The sequence below is a fragment of the Pygocentrus nattereri genome, chromosome 18 (assembly GCF_015220715.1).
Source record: "Pygocentrus nattereri isolate fPygNat1 chromosome 18, fPygNat1.pri, whole genome shotgun sequence".
Lineage (NCBI taxonomy): Eukaryota > Metazoa > Chordata > Actinopteri > Characiformes > Serrasalmidae > Pygocentrus > Pygocentrus nattereri.
The window spans coordinates 23,960,996-23,978,927 of record NC_051228.1 but is presented as its reverse complement, the minus strand read 5'-3'; the positions used below and the strand labels follow the sequence as shown (position 1 = coordinate 23,978,927).

At 39.8% G+C, this 17,932-nt stretch overlaps 1 protein-coding gene across 1 annotated transcript in view; it reads right to left on the bottom strand.

Moving 5' to 3' along the window:
- The window catches only part of slc27a4 (solute carrier family 27 member 4), a 29,244-nt gene that overhangs the window by 4,538 nt on the left and 6,774 nt on the right, over positions 1 to 17,932 (bottom strand). Inside the window, exons 3-11 of the mRNA XM_017708196.2 lie at positions 15,122 to 15,516; positions 11,293 to 11,451; positions 11,127 to 11,196; positions 10,692 to 10,783; positions 9,299 to 9,408; positions 5,756 to 5,965; positions 3,562 to 3,688; positions 2,458 to 2,595; positions 414 to 578 (exon numbers count right to left, since the gene is read on the bottom strand). Coding sequence (XP_017563685.1) covers positions 414 to 578; positions 2,458 to 2,595; positions 3,562 to 3,688; positions 5,756 to 5,965; positions 9,299 to 9,408; positions 10,692 to 10,783; positions 11,127 to 11,196; positions 11,293 to 11,451; positions 15,122 to 15,516 — 1,466 coding nt within the window. The remainder of the gene's footprint in view (positions 1 to 413; positions 579 to 2,457; positions 2,596 to 3,561; positions 3,689 to 5,755; positions 5,966 to 9,298; positions 9,409 to 10,691; positions 10,784 to 11,126; positions 11,197 to 11,292; positions 11,452 to 15,121; positions 15,517 to 17,932) is intronic.

Below are 17,932 nucleotides of genomic sequence, written 5' to 3'. Positions count from 1 at the left end.
GCCTGTTACACACAGATAGAGACAGAGAGAGAGACAGGGGTAGAAAAAAAAGGAAGGCAGAAAAAGAAAAAGGGGAAGAAATAGGAGAAGGAACTGTATGACAATGAAAAAGAAAATCAGACAGAAAGAAAAAAAAAATGGAAAAAAAGAAAAAGAAAGGACAATAAAGCAAAAAAATAAAGAAAAATATGCAAAAAGAAACAAAGAAAGTAGTGTTTTCTTGTAAACGAACAACAGAACTGAGGTCCACATTTAATAACTCATAACAATAATAAATCAAACAACACCACAATGAGAAACAAAACACAATGAAAGATGAAAGAATGAATGACAAAGAATAGAGAAATGGAGACACAGTCAAACAGACAGAAAGTGAGGAGATGAAAGCAGAAAAACAGAACAGGTCTTTGTACCTGGCACCTCCACGCCATACACCACCACGTCCTTCATTTCCAGCAGACGGCTCAGTGTGCCCTCCACCTCAGTGGTGGACACGTTCTCTCCCTTCCAGCGGAACGTATCTCCTGTTCGATCTTTAAAGTACATGTAGCCGTACTCATCCATCACCAGCACATCTCCTGGAGAGAAGCAGGAAAACGGGATTATTCTTATGTGGCAAATACCACAATACCACCAAAAATTTAGGAACACGACAGCTCCAAAGATAATAGTACAATTTATAACTTCTGGCTATATTTATCTTCAGCACTTTGCTTCATGATCATCAAAGTGTTTTCACTGGTATGAAGAGCAAGTTGTGTCTCAATAAAAGTTTGACAGTTTTCTTTTTTAACACTATTGTTAAAAGAACGTATCAAAATCTTTTGGCCCAAAAAAGGTTTGACCGCTGACATCACAACAAGAAGATACAATGAGTGGCTCTGTGTGTTATAAACTAAATATTTCCATCACTAAAACTGGCACAAACATTTACATGCGCAGTTTATAATCTCTGATTGGTAAAAAGGAAACAGAACTGAGCTCCAGTGCTGAAATTGCAGGGAAAAGTAAACCCAACTAAAATTCCAGTACAGTTAGGAGTGAGTGGCTAAATCTTCATTGCATGATACAATAACAATTTCCAGTGGTTTTGGTGTAGATCACAGAATATTTACATATTTTAAAAATAAATAAATAAATTCAGCTTCACATAATTATTCCAAGTCATTTGCCTCATACATGTTCCCCATCATCCCACATTCTCGCCCCTCCAGCCATCAGACACTGTTACTGATACTGATAGCTGTATAATCCACGGCTTGTTTTGTGCAAAAGTCCCTGATCGTCTGATGCAGTTGGCAGAGTCTGGCAGCTTCTCAGTCAGTACAAGTGAAAGTGTGGCAATCACTCTGGTGTCCATGTTAACCCCTTAGCGCAACCTAAGGATATTGCTTTATGCCCACTGCCTTGAAACCACAGTGTACTATTGTAGATGCAATGGACTAGACAGTGTGAGGTGATTGAGGGTCTCTAACGTTTTCATTTATATTTGAAACGTGACAAATACCCCAGACTCAGCCACTCAGTGAGGGGTGATCACGTTAGTATGGTTTGCATCATTTGCACACTTGTCATATTAATGGCATAGTGGTATAACCATTCTGACAAAAGTCATATCCAAGGAAAAATTTCAACCAGTATACTACCTACTACAATTACTATATATAGTACAATATATACTACAATATACTATACTACCTACCTATTACAATCAAAAATAAACCCTTAAAACAGTTCCCTGCCCCCCACCTCCATGTTTTTTGCTGTTGCATGTTAAAGTGCCACATTCTCCTTAAATCATTCTACAAATTTTCACAATCAAATAATTCTTAAGCCCTCCTCTCTGCGATTCTGTGAAATTTTAACTGGCTACATAAATTTGGCCCCAACCTTTTTGTAGCTTTCATCTTTGCTAGAAAAGATAAAAATATTTTTAAAAAGTATTTTATTGCCAAATCAAACAGGAAATACTAAAATAGCCAAGTAAATAAATTGACTCCTTGAAGCCTTAAAGACAGAAACAGGTAGGCTATTTGTTGTAATAACATTTTCACGATGCTGAGAACGTCATATAGTACCACATAAATTGAGATTTGTTCATGGATCCTGACTACCCCATCTCCAAAATCCCAATTCAGCCCATTTTACACATGGCTGATATCTAAATAAGCCAGTTTCGTCTTGAATATTGTTGAAGTTTTCATCTAGAACATTTTGAAGAAAAAAAAAACAAAACAGCTGTTCCCAACCTTCATGGCGTTGCAGGCAAACTTTGTTTGAAGGCAGAGCGGGAGGTCAGAAATATACTAATCAAACTTCTCAGAACAAAAGTGCTGATTTATTATGAATATAATTAAAAACAGGCCTTGAAGAGCTGATATATATAAACATAACATTTTTAAACAAACATTATAAACACAGGCAGATTTGGAGTGTGGGCAGTTTTGGAGAACAAACCTGACAGGTAGGCACTGTCCCCTTTCTTGAAGACACTGGGTGCAATCTTTTTACTGGTGGCCGATTGGTTCACGTAACCATCAAAGCGTCTTAAGGGGTCATTCTGAATGATTCGGCCCACCAGCTGACCAGGCTCACCTGTGGATGGAGCAGACAGAGACAGAGAGAAGGAACAGCAAGCATGCTGGGATTAGAGGAATACCAGGAACCCAAGGCATTAACATCAGCCTGAAATAAGGCACATACTATAGCCTTTTTGGCTCTGAGAGTGTTCTACTTTTACATAATACATTTCACCATGGTTTTCTGAGTATAATGCATGATCTTCAAGATTTATTATATGTTTCATTAAAAAGAGGTTTAGAAAAGGCCCCGAAGTGGCACAGGTTTGTCTACAGTTTCCTATTATTGGTAGGTGAGGAGTTCAAATCCTGAACTCCAAACAAAACACAAGAGCTAAAAATTTTGGCCACTGAAAGAAATGGCCAAATGCTTGTGTTTCTAAAATAGAAATATGTCTACCAAAAGTCACTTGAAAACATTCTGCACATTTGCTTGTATGTTTACAGCTCAAACAGCAGAACAAAATTCCATAAAAAAGACTTGTGTGGTGAACATAGTTTTCTGCTTTCAAACACTGCTTTTTATGCAGTTTATTTGTGTCCCTTTCCTTTACTTCTGAATTAGACCACCAAAAAAGATTTAGTTGATGACTACTGGCATACATAAGAAGACATGATTACAGGGTTTTAAATTCTACATCCCTGTCGTGCTGAGAAGCACCTGTTTTTGGCAGGAACGATAAAGAATGCAAACTAAATCTGACTAACGTCTCTAATTTGCATCCATCATTGTAGGGGTGCTCAGTCCTGGTCCTGGAGATCTACCACCCTTGAGAACTCCGATGCAACACAGTTGGCTCTAACTGTCAGATGCTCCTGAAGGCCTTCATTACCTGGATCAGGCGTGTTAGATTAAGGTTAGAGCTAAACTCTAGAGTGGTAGATCTCCAGGACCAGGATTGAGCACCCCTGTTGTACATTACACCCTTGATGCTATGAATTTAAGGTGTCCGGTTGTTTGTATGTGTGTGGTGATGCTAACCTGGTCTACATGGTATACACACTCCATCTGGTCCTCTGATGAGCTCCATGGTCTCCTCATTCACTCTGACCAGCCGGATGGGGTAGACATAGGGGAGGATCCGGCTGTTGAAGCCGCAGGCACCGGTCTGTTCAGACCACAAACACAGTCAGTCAGTGCTCTACAGTAAAGGATGCCATTGCTTCTCCAAGACCTTTTCCTCCCTAGTGCTGGCACACTTAAAATGTCACACTTCTCCTTATTGTAGTGCACAATTTCTATTTATTTGGTTTAACATCCTGCAAAAAATACAATATACATTGCTCAAAAAAATAAAGGGAACACTTAAACAACACAATATAACTCCAAGTAAATCAAACTTCTGTGAACTCAAACTGTCCACTTAGGAAGCAACACTGATTGACAATCAATTTCACAGCTGTTGTGCAGATGGAATAGACAACAGGTGGAAATTACTGGCAATTAGCAAGACACACTCAATAAAGGAGTGGTTCTGCAGGTGGGGACCACAGACCACTTCTCAGTACCTTTCTGCTTTTTGGCTGATGTTTTGGTCGCTTTTGAATGTTGGTGGTTTTTCACACTCGTGGCAGCATGAGACGGACTCTACAACCGACACAAGCGGCTCAGATAGTGCAGCTCATCCAGGATGGCACATCAATGCGAGCTGTGGCAAGAAGGTTTGCTGTGTTTGTCAGTGTAGTGTCCAGAGGCTGGAGGCACTACCAGGAGACAGGCCAGTACACCAGGAGACGTGGAGGAGGCCGTAGGAGGGCAACAACCCAGCAGCAGGACTGCTACCTCCGCCTTTGTGCAAGGAGGAACATAATGACCTCCAACAAAAATGACCTCCAGCAGGCCACAAATGTGCATGTGTCTGCACAAACGGTTAGAAACTGACTCCATGAGGATGGTATGAGGGCCGTGGAGAACGATCTGTTGCCTGCAACATCCTTCAGCATGACCGGTTTGGCAGTGGGTCAGTAATGGTGTGGGGTGGCATTTCTTTGGAGGGCCGCACAGCCCTCCATGTGCTCGCCAGAGGTAGCCTGACAGCCATTAGGTACCGAGATGAGATCCTCAGAACACTTGTGAGACCATATGCTGGTGCGGCTGGCCCTGGGTTCCTCCTAATGCAGGACAATGCTAGACCTCATGTGGCTGGAGTGTGTCAGCAGTTCCTGCAAGATGAAGACCAGACCTGAATCCGATTGAGCCTGGGACATGGCTGGGTAGACAAGACTGGGACATCATGTCTCGCTCCATCCACCAACGCCACGTTGCACCACTGTCCAGGATGGCGGATGCTTTAGTCCAGGTCTGGGAGGAAATCCCTCAGGAGACTATCCGCCACCTCATCAGGAGCATGCCCAGGCGTTGTAGGGACGTCATACAGGCACATGGAGGCCACACACACAATACTGAGCCTCATTTTGACTTGTTTTAAGGACATCACATCAAAGTTGGATCAGCCTGTAGTGTGTTTTTCCACTTTAATTTTGTGTGTGACTCCAAATCCAGGCCTCCATTGGTTAATACATTTGATTTCCATTGATGATTTTGTGATTTTGTTGTCAGCACATTCAACTTTGTACAGAATAAAGTATTCAATGAGAATATTTCATTCATTCAGATCTAGGATGTCTTATTTGAGTATTCCCTTTATTTTTTTGAGCAGTGTACATTTGTACAGGTATAATTTTAGGTTTCTTTTCCCCAAATATGTTAAATGTTAAAATTCAGCAAATAAACAGTTTCTAAACAATTAGAAAATCAATATAATTGTGTAATTTGACAGACATACAACTGTATGCTTAGCTCGGCATTATGAGTAAAGACCATTCTGTTTGGAACAAGCCTGTCCAGCACATAGCAAGAAAAACCTCTAGACATCCACTCAACTAAAATGACTCCAGCCACTAAGACATCCTCTTGAAAATGCATTAGCCAGCATCCGGAGATCAGCATGGGAGTGAGAGTAAGTGCAAGTGTGCGTGCACATGTACACAGTGGCAGCATGTAGTGCCAATACACTGTATTTGGACATGAAATGCTAGATATGGCATTAAAGCTTCAGCATGATAAGAGCAAGATCTCACAATGTGTGTATATATGCGTGGCACACGCTGCTAATGGACTTTCTTTCTTTCTAGGCTCTTGTTCTGAAGTGCTCTGGGCTCGGGCCTCCGCTCACCTGGTTGTCAAAGTTGCCAAGGCTGCAGTTACACTCGGTGGCTCCGTAGAACTCAGCAATCTGGGGCACGTTGAAGCGCTGCATGAACTCCTCCCAGATCGACTGGCGGAGGCCATTACCCAGTGCCATACGCACGCAGTGCTGTTGCTCCGTATCCCGCACGGGCTGGTTCAGCAGATACCGGCAGATCTCCCCGATGTATTGCACGATCTGCAGAGAGGCAGAGAGAGAGAGAGAGAGAGAGAGAGAGAGAGAGAGAGAGAGAGAGAGAGAGAGAGAGAGAGAGAGAGAGAGAGAGAGAGAGAGAGAGAGAGAGAGAGAGAGAGAGAGAGAGAGAGAGAGAGAGAGAGAAATTTTTTTGGTTATAATTTCAATTCTGAGCAGGAAATTTCAATATAACTAATCTTGTCTGAATTTGCCAGTAAATTGATTTTGTAATGTCACATCAATTATAATAGTATTAGGGCTGTCAAATGAGTAAACATTTGTTTTGAATTCTTTTCCCCTGTGGTCAACTAATAACATCTGAGTGGTTTTCTTAGGGGTGTAACAATTCTGAAACCAAAACTGTGATACCAACGTCTACGGTCTCGTGCCGCTGTTCTGGAAGACAAAACCGTGATCCCTTCCACCACCCAGCTCAACCTGCTGCCAACACATGGTTTATTGCCAAAGAATCACGCATAAAATTGTAATGAGTTAATGACTTATTGGGGAAAGAAGAGTGGATGTAAAAGCCAATCTTGCGTATGGTATCCCTCAGCATTAATGGTACATTCACATATGTAAATTATCCATGACACTGGCACCAACACACCAGAATTCCATGACAGACATTCCAAAAGGAGCAGAAATAATTTGAAAGGTTGTCTCGTTAGACCACAGCACACACTCCCACTGTGCCTTAGTCCATATCAGATGAGCTTTAACCCACAGACGTCGGCGATGTTTCTGGATGTTGTTAATGTATCACTTTTTGCTTTGCATAAAAAAAAAAAAGTACTGACAAATGTTTTTCAAAGTATTCCTGAGACCATGTGGTTATATTCATTACAGAAGCATAACAGTTGAGTGTGGTCACATTCAATATTGGTTTTTGAGATTTGTCAGGATTCCATGAATCTTCCAATGATATACTGTACTGCAGAAGGTGAAATATTCACAATCCTTGCAAACGCTCTCTGGGAATCGCATTTTGAGAGTGGCAAGCCTGGATCCATTCTTGTTCACAAAGGACTCAGATTTTCTTAACTTCTTTCTGGTTTTATTTGAATAATTATGGTATAAACGTTTCTTTAGAATTAAACTTATATAATATACACGTATACATACACATATACAGAAAAGCCTGATATATTGTATTATTGTATTCCACTGTTGTCTAGTCACACTGAGTATTCAGTATTTTAAGTCATTATGACTCATACAAAATAATCCAATTGTGTTAGAATTTGTGATATGATCCACTCAACTGTTTCTTAAAATAATCTAACTAAAGTAAGGTTTACACCCATTTTTTTACAACCCCAATTCCAGTGAAGTTGGGACGTTGTGTAAAACATAAATAAAAACAATACGATAATTTGCAAATCCTTTTCAACCTATATTCAATTGAATACACTACAAAGACAAGATATTTAATGTTCAAACGGATAAACTTTAATAAAAGTTGTAGTCAGGATAAAACTGTTTTTTGCAAATTTTCACTCATTTTCAATTTGATGCCTGCAACTGCCTTCTTTGATTCCAAAGAAGTTGGGACAGGGGCAACAAAAGACTGGGAAAGTTGAGGAATGCTCAAAAAACTCCTCTTTGGAACATTCCACAGGTGAACAGGTTAATTGGAAACCTTATCAAATTATATTTGATTCCAAAGAAGTTGGGACAGGGGCAACAAAAGACTGGGAAAGTTGAGGAATGCTCAAAAAACTCCTCTTTGGAACATTCCACAGGTGAACAGGTTAATTGGAAACAGGTGAGTGTCATGATTGGGTATAAAGGGAGCATCACTGAAAGGCTCAGTCGTTCACAAGCAAGGATGGGGTGAGGTTCACCACTTTGTGAACAACTGCGTGAGCAAATAGTCCAACAGTTTAAGAACAACGTTTCTCAACATGCAATTGTGAGGAATTCAGGGATTTCATCATCTACAGTCCATAACATCAAAAGATTCAGAGAATCTGGAGAAATCTCTGTAAGTAAGCAGCAAGGCAGAAAACCAAAATGGAATGCCTGTGACCTTCGATCCCTCAGGCGGCACTGCATTAAAAACTGACCATTCTGTAAAGGATACCACATGGGCTCAGGAACACTTCAGAAAACCATTGTCAGTGAACATCACTGACTGCACGTGTCACAACAGCGTGGCTTTGTAGTAAAAGAGTGCGGGTACTAGACGGGCCTGCCTGCAGTCCAGACCTGTCTCCCATTGAAAATGTGTGGCGCATTATGAAGCACAAAATACGACAACGGAGACCCCGGACTGCTGAGCAACTGAAGTTGTTCATTAAGCAAGAATGGGAAAGAATTCCACCTACAAAGCTTCAACAATTAGTGTCCTCAGTTCCCAAATGCTTATTGAGTGCTGTTAAAAGGAAAGGTGATGTAACACAGTGGTAAACATGCCCCTGTCCCAACTTCCTTGGAACGTGTTGCAGGCATCAAATTCAAAATAAGTGAATATTTGCAAAAAACAATAAAGTTTATTCATTGAACATTAAATATCTTGTCTTTGTAGTCGAATCAATTGAATATAGGTTGAAAAGTATTTGCTAATCATCGTATTCTGTTTTTATTTATGTTTTACACAACGTCCCAACTTCATTGGAATTGGGGTTGTAGATAATAATAAGACTAACTAGTTTAACAACTTGTCAAAAGAGGTCATTTATAACATACAACAAAGGTCAACCAAGATATAAAATAATCTGTCTTTGGAATTAACCCTGTTATAATGCAGATAATTCATGGCCTAGAGTCTGTTTTGCGGAATTAACTTACAATGCAGCCAATTTATGCTAACTGCACATAGTCTTGCTTTCGTTGAACTTCATCCAGACTTACTGCTCATGAGTGGATGTTACATGGCATAGACTAGTTTGTGCTGTTTAGTGGTATCCTATGTTTGTTTGTATGCTTGAGTTTATGTGAGCATGCCAGGCAGCAATGAAAAATCAGCTGGGGAAGCATGAGAACAGTCAGAGATAATACAGAAACTGTCAAAGTCAGCGTGGCACATTTCTGTCACATCTTTGGCATCCAGTCAGCACCCATAAGTGATCATTCACAATCAATCAAAACTACATGACTGCTATTTTTGCTGGCCTAACAAAATCTTGCATCTCAGAAATGACAGCTTCATAAGAGAAATGAGACAAAAATGCTGTTATTGTGTTGTAATAATGTTATTAATGTAATAAGAATTTTAGTTCAGACCATTTATATTTGCTCATTTTCCACAGCGCAAAGAGCAGCTGGCAATTTTAAATGGAGTAAAAAAAAAAAAAATAAAAAAAAAAAAACTACTACATGTTCGATACTCACAGTGCAGTTGTATTTGATGCAGTCATCCCAGAATTTTGATGCAGAAAACTTCTTCTTGATGACAACAGTCATGCCATGAATCAGACACTGACCAACACCCACAATGTTACCTGTCAGATAAAATAGAAAACTCTTACAAAAAAAAAAAAAAAAAAAAACTAGAAAGTTAGGTCAGTTTGCTAAAATCTGGTAACCTCTACTAGACTCTCTGGATGCACCTCAGTAACACCAGTTTTTGGATTTTTAACTCAACTGATGTGATTCTTAAATCATCTTGAGGATGCATTTTATCTGTTATGGTTTTTATATATCAGAAAACGGTGTTCAAATATGTTTCTATATTTGAAGCTGCATAAAAAAAAAAATCTGAAACTTAAAAATGTCAGTGCACTTAAAATACACTAGCACATTTCCAGCTGTGTCTATTATCCACATTCTATGAATATTGCAATATAAATAACATTATTTAATCCTTTTTGTTTTATTGGCCAAAATGAAAAATTCCTACACAAAAAGAAATTCAATTCCCTTTTTAAATAATATAACTCACTGAAACTAAGGCGATTGTCTATCTAGCACAATGAGTCATACATAATTATGGTCACCAACCTGTTCCTGGAGATCTACCTTCCTGCAGAGTCTAGTTCCAATCCCAATCTGCCACATCTGCTCCAGCTAATTAACTTCTTTGGAAACCCCTGATTGGCTGGATCTTACGCATTAGTGTCAGGTATGAAATGAGGCATTTTAGATGCAAGTGAGAACTAAACTCTGCAGGAAAGAAGATCTTGTTTGCGTTTATTTTGTCAGGAACCCTGTACAGAAAACTTTAATCTCAAATAAGAAAAAATGAGTGCCAGAATTAGCTAAATCAACAGCTTTTAGATTCCCATTAGTGAGGAAGTTACAAAAACTACTGGAGGAGCCTGTTCAAAAGTTAAGACTACAATAGGATATGGCCATTTCAGTGAAAGACAATATACTGACAGTGTCAAAAAAACAAAAAAACCATTGCTGCACATGCATGTTTTTGATTATACTGTGGGAGTTTGCTTCTCACTAGCCCGGTAAGGCTGTAAATCATGTTTATGCTATCTCTCTAACTGAAGAGACCACTGCAGTGCTCTTGTAAATATGGGCTTGGCCTGAGTGAACCACAAACAGATCGACAGTTTACTCTTTTAAAATATTGTGGGGTAGAATTCACCCCACAGGAAAACGCCTTGCAAATCTGCAAACTATTGCAAATATAAAAGTATAGTCATTAACTACTAAGCTCAAGATACAGCATTTTAGGCAATCTCGTACACAGGAAGTCCTTACTCAATCCCTCACCGCAGCATTTCTCAGAGAGGAAATACAGAGCAATGGAGGACAGAATGCAGCGTCTTACCTGCCGAGTGGTAAAGTGGAAGGCAATCATACAGCACGTCCTCCGACCTCATCCTGAAACCGTAATAAACAAGAGCAGCCATACGGTAGTACCTGCAGAGAAAACCCCCAAAAAGAGATGAGTGCGTCAGTGATGAAGAGAAATCATGAAAAATAAAGAGTTTTTTATACCACTTTTTCTGTATTTATTAGGTCATTCAATCTCAATTCTTCTGTGTCTTGTACCTTAATTTTACAGTAGACGAAATGTATAGAAAGACTAAGAAAGGTAGCTTCATGATGCTTTGTGCTAAATAAATAAATTTGAGTTACAGCAAGAAAAAAGAAGAGAGAAAAGGCCATGAGAAGAGAGTAGAAGGCAGTTTAAAGGATGAAGGAAGAGAAGAAAGTAGAACAAAGAACAGAGTAGAAGAGAGGCAGAGCAGAGAAGAATTACCTGCTGTGCACTACAATAGCAGCTTTGGGCAGCCCAGTAGTTCCAGATGTGTATATATAGAAGAGACGATCTAGAGATAAAAGGAATAAAAAAAAAGGAATTATTCAGGCCACGGGGGTCTTCTATAGGCCCAAACCAGTTTCCTAGATGTGTCAGACTCTGTTACCTGTGAATCCACGCTGTGGTGGGATGGGCTTGTGTGCAGGGGTGCTCGCAATGAGCGGCTCAAGGCACTCTGTTCCTATGGGAACACGTTTAGGATCCCAGTCTCCAGAACAGAAGAGTTTCACGGTCTTTCCCATAGAGCTGTGCACTTCACACATTGCTGAGGGAAAGTGAAAGGGAAGTAATACAGATTAATAGCAATAACAACAACAACGACAATAAGAATTATAACAACGCAGCCACTTGACAACAGTGATTCAGCATCCATATAAAATTCCTCATTGTGTTTACTACGGCCTAACCACAACGTTCTTAGGCTGATAATTTTATGGGGCTAAAACTTAAATGTTATATACAGTGGCTGATATTGTGAGATCTCAATTGTCCTACTTTATAAACTCTAATAAACAGCAAAATCAGTCCGTAATAATCCAGACATTGTAGCATTGTGAGCAGAGCTAATCAGGCTCCTCTGCTCCTTTTGCTACAATGTATTAGTTCCATGTTAAAGATCAGTTCAGATGTGCAGATTCAACAACTTTACATCACAATAATTAGTTATCACAGTGTACAACATTATCATTAATACAAATTGTGACAGCTCAGTGGGAGTCTGGGACAAAGCTGATCTGTACATCTAATCTCTGGTGAAACTTGTTTGACTAGATTACAGAGTAGTTTAAAGGGTCCTCGATAGCGATACCATACGTGTTTAATATCATGTTATAACCAGATTACTGAATATTGGCATGGCTGAATCAGATATATTTTACATGTTTTTGTTTTACTAACCAAGATGGTTTATCGGTTGGTATTTAAAGCGTTGTGGGATGTAGTAAAAAGATAAAAAAATGATACTGGACCAGTGGTGCAGTAAAATGATAAATTCTGAAATATAACAGCACAAAGGCATCTATAGCTGAATACCATCTATAGCTGACTTTACTATAACCATGGAAAAATTCTTGTATCTTCAATATGCAAAGCATGTGGGCCTGGCTTTGGCAATCAGCACTTTAGAATGTGTTGCAGTCTGAATTTTTTTCCAGCAAAGGGTGATACTAGAACACAAGGCGTTTTTTTCAACCTGCACCAGAAGGAGCAGAAAAATGCAAGTCCAAAGTAACAGCTATTTAAAAAAAAGGTGAAGTAGCTTTCAATGTTAAGTAATATAAATCTGAGTTACCCAACACATGATTTTTATTGAAGATGTTCACTAAAACAGTTGATGTTTAAAGAAGCACATAAAATAGAAATAGAATAGAAAGAAGGTTGGAAGCTGCCGTAGACCATGTATATTGGTTGTTTATTGGTTTTAAAAGTTTCAAATCTTTATGCAGTAGTACATGTCCTCATTGAAAAACTGGGTTTTTTTTAGTTAGTCCACACAGCGACTTTATCTTTAATGTATGAATATACGTGGACTACAGCACAGATGACAAGGTCACCCACAACGTGGCAGACTGTAATAAACATATGCAACCTTTACAACCTCTGTAGCATGTCCTCAGGATGAAGGTGAAGAGAGATAAAATATCTAACACAGTCTGAACAACCCAGTAAGACGAACAGGGCAAACAATCAAAAGCCTGGCTCTGCTAAATCCATACAAGAACCAGCTGACTCAATCCAACCTGCGATGTACAGTCTCCAATTACTTAAAGGCCATCCAGCTGAACATGACTGCTCATCACACTGCAGCCCTACTGTCACTTGCTGCACTTTCGCCATCTCCTCCACCTTTCACCCGAACTGTCTGCCACTCAGATGACCATCAGATTGCAACATTAGATGCTACGCTAAAACAACCTTTGTCCAAACACACTGACCTTGCTATGACTAATAAATCACTGCATTTTCATTCCACAGACTCATACTCATATTCACCTTTGGCCAAGTTTCACTTCCCTTTCATATTAGAAGCCTGCTAATTGCACAACTACAGTGTAGTAACAGTGATTGCTTACCCACATATAAAACCGGTCTGCATGCTACATTCCAATTTGCCTCCGCCCATTTCTTCTTTCACTACAGGACTTTCTCAATAAATGCAGTTGTAGTGGGAAGCTGGAGGGTCTTGGATGCAAACACTAGTGCAGCAGTTTACACCAGATTTACACTAGCTCAGTCAGTTGTATAAGAGCAGGAAAAGCACTAAATGGCGCTGGGTAGTGGCTCTCTAGCGCTGACACTGCCCATTACTAATATTGTTTATAAATCATGCCCAAGATTGCTCACTGAAGTTTACGTGCAATATGAATACTGGATCCTTAAAACCATGATTAAATCACATAACAGTCATTTTTTATTTAAAAAAGGCACATTATAGTTATAGAAGTGAACAAAAAAGCTTCAAGTATCCATCCATCCACCCTTTTTCTAAGCCGCTTCTCCGTCAGGGTCGGTTGGGGGGGGGTTTGGGGTGTTGTGGGGTGGGGGGTGCTGGAGCCTATCCCAGCAGTCATCGGGCGGAAGGCAGGATACACCCTGGACAGGTCGCCAGTCCATCGCAGGGCAGACAGAGAGACACAGACAGTCACTCACATCCAGGGGCAATTTAGCATGTCCAATTGGCCTGATTGCATGTCTTTGGACTGTGGGAGGAAACCCATGCAGACACAGGGAGAACATGCAAACTCCACACAGAGAGGTCATTATACTAGTAATAATATACATTATTACTTTTTATAACGCACTAGAATTATTTGTGCTATGTAAACATATGTACCTACACATGAAAATCAGCTATTTTCAGTTAACACAGTTTCCAATTACCATCACTGATAACTAGTGAGAGCAACAGTGGCTGCATGTTCCAGCCAATGAGATATACAATATATAGTCTCTAAAGCTCTCATATCACTACATTATGTCTCATTCTGAAGGGAACTGTAGTTGTCCACTTTGCTGATGCTTTTGTCTGACTGTAGCTTGTTAATTTATCTATAATTGTTCAATGAGCATTGCCTAGTGTAGCCTGCTGAAGGCATCTCCAGTGCTACTGTTACTGATATTATCGATCTGGCTGGAATCAGTGGTGTGATATTGTATTTAAATGAGAGTACAATAGGTGTGAGTCAACCATAGCAACAGTGCACAGCTTGGCTTCAGGCTGGAGCTAATGATGGTTTGAAGGGTCAAACTAGAAAATGCATTAATAGCTTTTTAAAAATTAGTGGCGTTAATAAATTATTACATTACGTATTATTAATGTATAAACTTTGATGCCATTAATCTATATATTAACATACTGTGTTCAGACTACTCTTTAACCTTTAATACCCCACCCTCACTGTTCTCATATGTTGTTATCATGTAGTCACTGACATCACAACTTATTACAACTGACGTATTTTACTTAATTTAACATTAGGAGGTATTTTGTACTATGCCAGGATAGACTTGCTACTGCACTGGATCGGATTTCATCGGTATTTGATCCAGTATTTTCTGCTGATATTGGCCCAATACTAATACCCAGTATGGAATTGACGCCACATCTATGACTACTGTTTGAAGTGACTACTTTGATTCATCACTCACCAAACCTGGTCCTGTAGCTACACTGAAATTTAATTCTGCAGGAAAACAGATCTCCAGGAGGGCTGGGGACCACTACTACCCACTGATTCAATGCAAAAAGCCACACAAACTCATCTGAGATGTGTGAGAATTTGATGCATTTAGTGATTTGGTTGAGGGCTTACATAAGGCATACCACTATTGAAAAGGGCGATGCTGTGATAATGATTAACCAATGATATACTCTTCATTGCAATTAAAGGCAAATAAGCCCATCATGCACACGTGTAATAATGCTTGCTGCTTACCATCGGTCAGCTCACTGCCAAACACTACTGCCTTAGAATTGGAGATGTTCACGCAGTGCACCAAGGCCTCCAGTCGTAGGTTGAAGTTAATGAGAGCTGCCTCCACACCTATTTTGGCCATGCCCAGCCAAAGCCCCACGTACTGCGAGCGGTTCTCCATGAACAGGGCCACGACATCGCCCTCCCTGAAACCACGCTGGTAGAACAGGTTGGCCACACGGTTTGAATACTCATCCAGCTGCCTGAAGCTCCACTTCTCACCCGTCCCCTCAAATATCAGCGCTGTCTTGTCACCGTATTTTTGCACCGTCTCTGCGAAGATCTTGGGCAAAGTGTTGTGTTCGCGCAAGTGCCGCCTTACATTGAGTTTCACCTTCAGTAGTACGCCAGCTGCACTGTAAAAGACAAACAAAGCAGGTTTTAAGTTGACCAGTTGCTGCTCTGGTGGTAGAGTGATAAACATTGCTTATTGTCAATGCTCAAAGAAAAAGAACTGGTAAATTTACAGGAGAGGGCAAAGACTGCCTTTGCTCTCAATGTAAATGAAGGTAAAGAGATTTTATTCCAGGCACTGTTAGAGCATTTCTTTTGATCCAATCGTCATGAAACTTTCACACAATGTAAAGGAAGGCTGTTGAGCTCAAATTATGCAGAAAGCTACAAATCACAAAAATACCTTTTTTTAACAACATTATATTCATGGAGGAATTTACCAATGATGCAAAAAAAAACAATGAAACAGCCATTTCTCTGACCAAGACTCAAGGACACCAAGTACAGAACACACAAAACAAATTACACTTCTGTAAGGAAATCCTGGGTGTGACGATAATATAAATTGATTTATTACTATCACTACAAAGTGATGGGCAGAACACTGGCCAAAATCCAGGCAAAACTCATACCACCCAATACTGCACTTAATTTATTTACCTTTTTGCTCAAAATGGCCATAAAAAACAAGTTATTAATTTATTTTTCAGCAATAAAAATAATAATAATAAAATGAAAAATATGTAGGGACATTTTTCCACAGATCTTAAGTTCAGTCTTAGACATTGCATTTTTTGCTTCTCACAATTCAAGTAATCCCAAACACATTCAGTGATGTTGTCTGGTTCACCCTGTTGGTCTTATGTCCAGGATACCTTTGAAAAACGCTACAATATGCCATAGCATATTCGTAAATCTGACAACTTCCCCAGCTTCCAGAGAGACTGGTGGAAAGAGTGCCAGCACTGGAGTAGCCAGCCAGCCATGACTCCCTGAATGCCAATGAGTATTGCAATCTACTTTAAGTACTGTTTACCTGATGGAGGCAGTTTTGGTGGCCTACTAGGTCTTGCGGGTGGCTGTTAAGATTCTCAATTTCTCTGCATCTTTTAATCATTTTTTGAACTCCAGAATAGTTCTGGAAACTTTATATTGTATCTAATAACTTGCACTTAATGGCCATTGGCTGCTGAACACAGGTAATAAACTTTTATTGATAAGTTCATTCATAATAGGGAAGCTATGCAGACATTGTGAAAATTAAAGGACTGGTTTTCATGAAAGAGTGACCCCCCTTCTCCTAAGAGAAGGCAATATGGCAAAAATACTACATGATGATACATAAAGACATTGTGATGTATGATATGTATCAATATTTTCACAGACAGACTCAAAACACTAGTAGTGACAAACATGGCTAATTATTCTTTATAATAAAACATGCAGTTGGTCATTGTTCTTTAAGTACAGATAATATCTATAATATACTCAGAAAGCTATATGGTTAATCACGATAACAAAATGATCATGCTGATGAAATGTAATCACACTGGCCACCTCTACCCTCTCATAACACCTTCTAAAGCAAAATGCATTTTACTAAAGAGTAGCGGACTGGTTAGCACACAAGTCTTATTTCACCACAGATCTGGTGGTGAAAGGGAAGTGGGTGTGTGTACTCCCACATGATGGTGAAACAAAACTGTGATCTCAGACCCAGAATAGTGGTCTTCGCTCCATTAACGGCACTTAAAAAAAGTTTACCTTTCTCCACCCACAGAGACAACACACTAACTGAAACCAGCTCCGCCTTCCCTTCCAGCATAGTACAGCACTTACAGTGAACTTAAGTTATAGGTCGGTTCCTCAAGCAGGGATTATGCCTAGTCCTGGAAAATGAAAATGTAGTCCAGTACTAGGCTTAAAGCTTATCTGGAAAACCACTCCTAGGAGATTACAAATGGAGCTTGAACACAGGGAAATACTTACACAACATAATTTGAGACTGCCCTTAATGAGACTCAAAAATATGCTAATATAACCACATTTTTAGTTAGTTTTACTCTCTTTGGGGGTGTTAAAAACGAGTTGGACCTGCTGGGGTTCTTTGAAGCAAATCTACTACAGGCACCGTCACCACACAGCCACTCAGAGCCAGTAAAACCAGAAAGGGCCGTCAAGCTGGCTTATCAAAGAAACAGCTAATAGCTGGGGGTCAAAGCCCACATGAGTGTAGAAGGCCATAAAGTGCTTACTGCTTGCACACTGGCCTCGAGTTAATATACAGCTAATTAGCTACCTCAAACACCTGCAGGTCTTCAATAGAGGTGAAATAATACACTTGATACAAAACCGACATCACAGTTAATCCCACCATTCTAACAGAAGCACCTACAACCTTCTAGCCAATACGAACAGACCTGGGATGTGGCAGGGCTTGAAGCTGGGGGTGTCTGATTGGGTTAAGCTGTCATTGGTGACCAAGATCACCCCCTAAAGGACAAGCCAATTTTTTAGCTCATGCTTTATTTTTCCCCC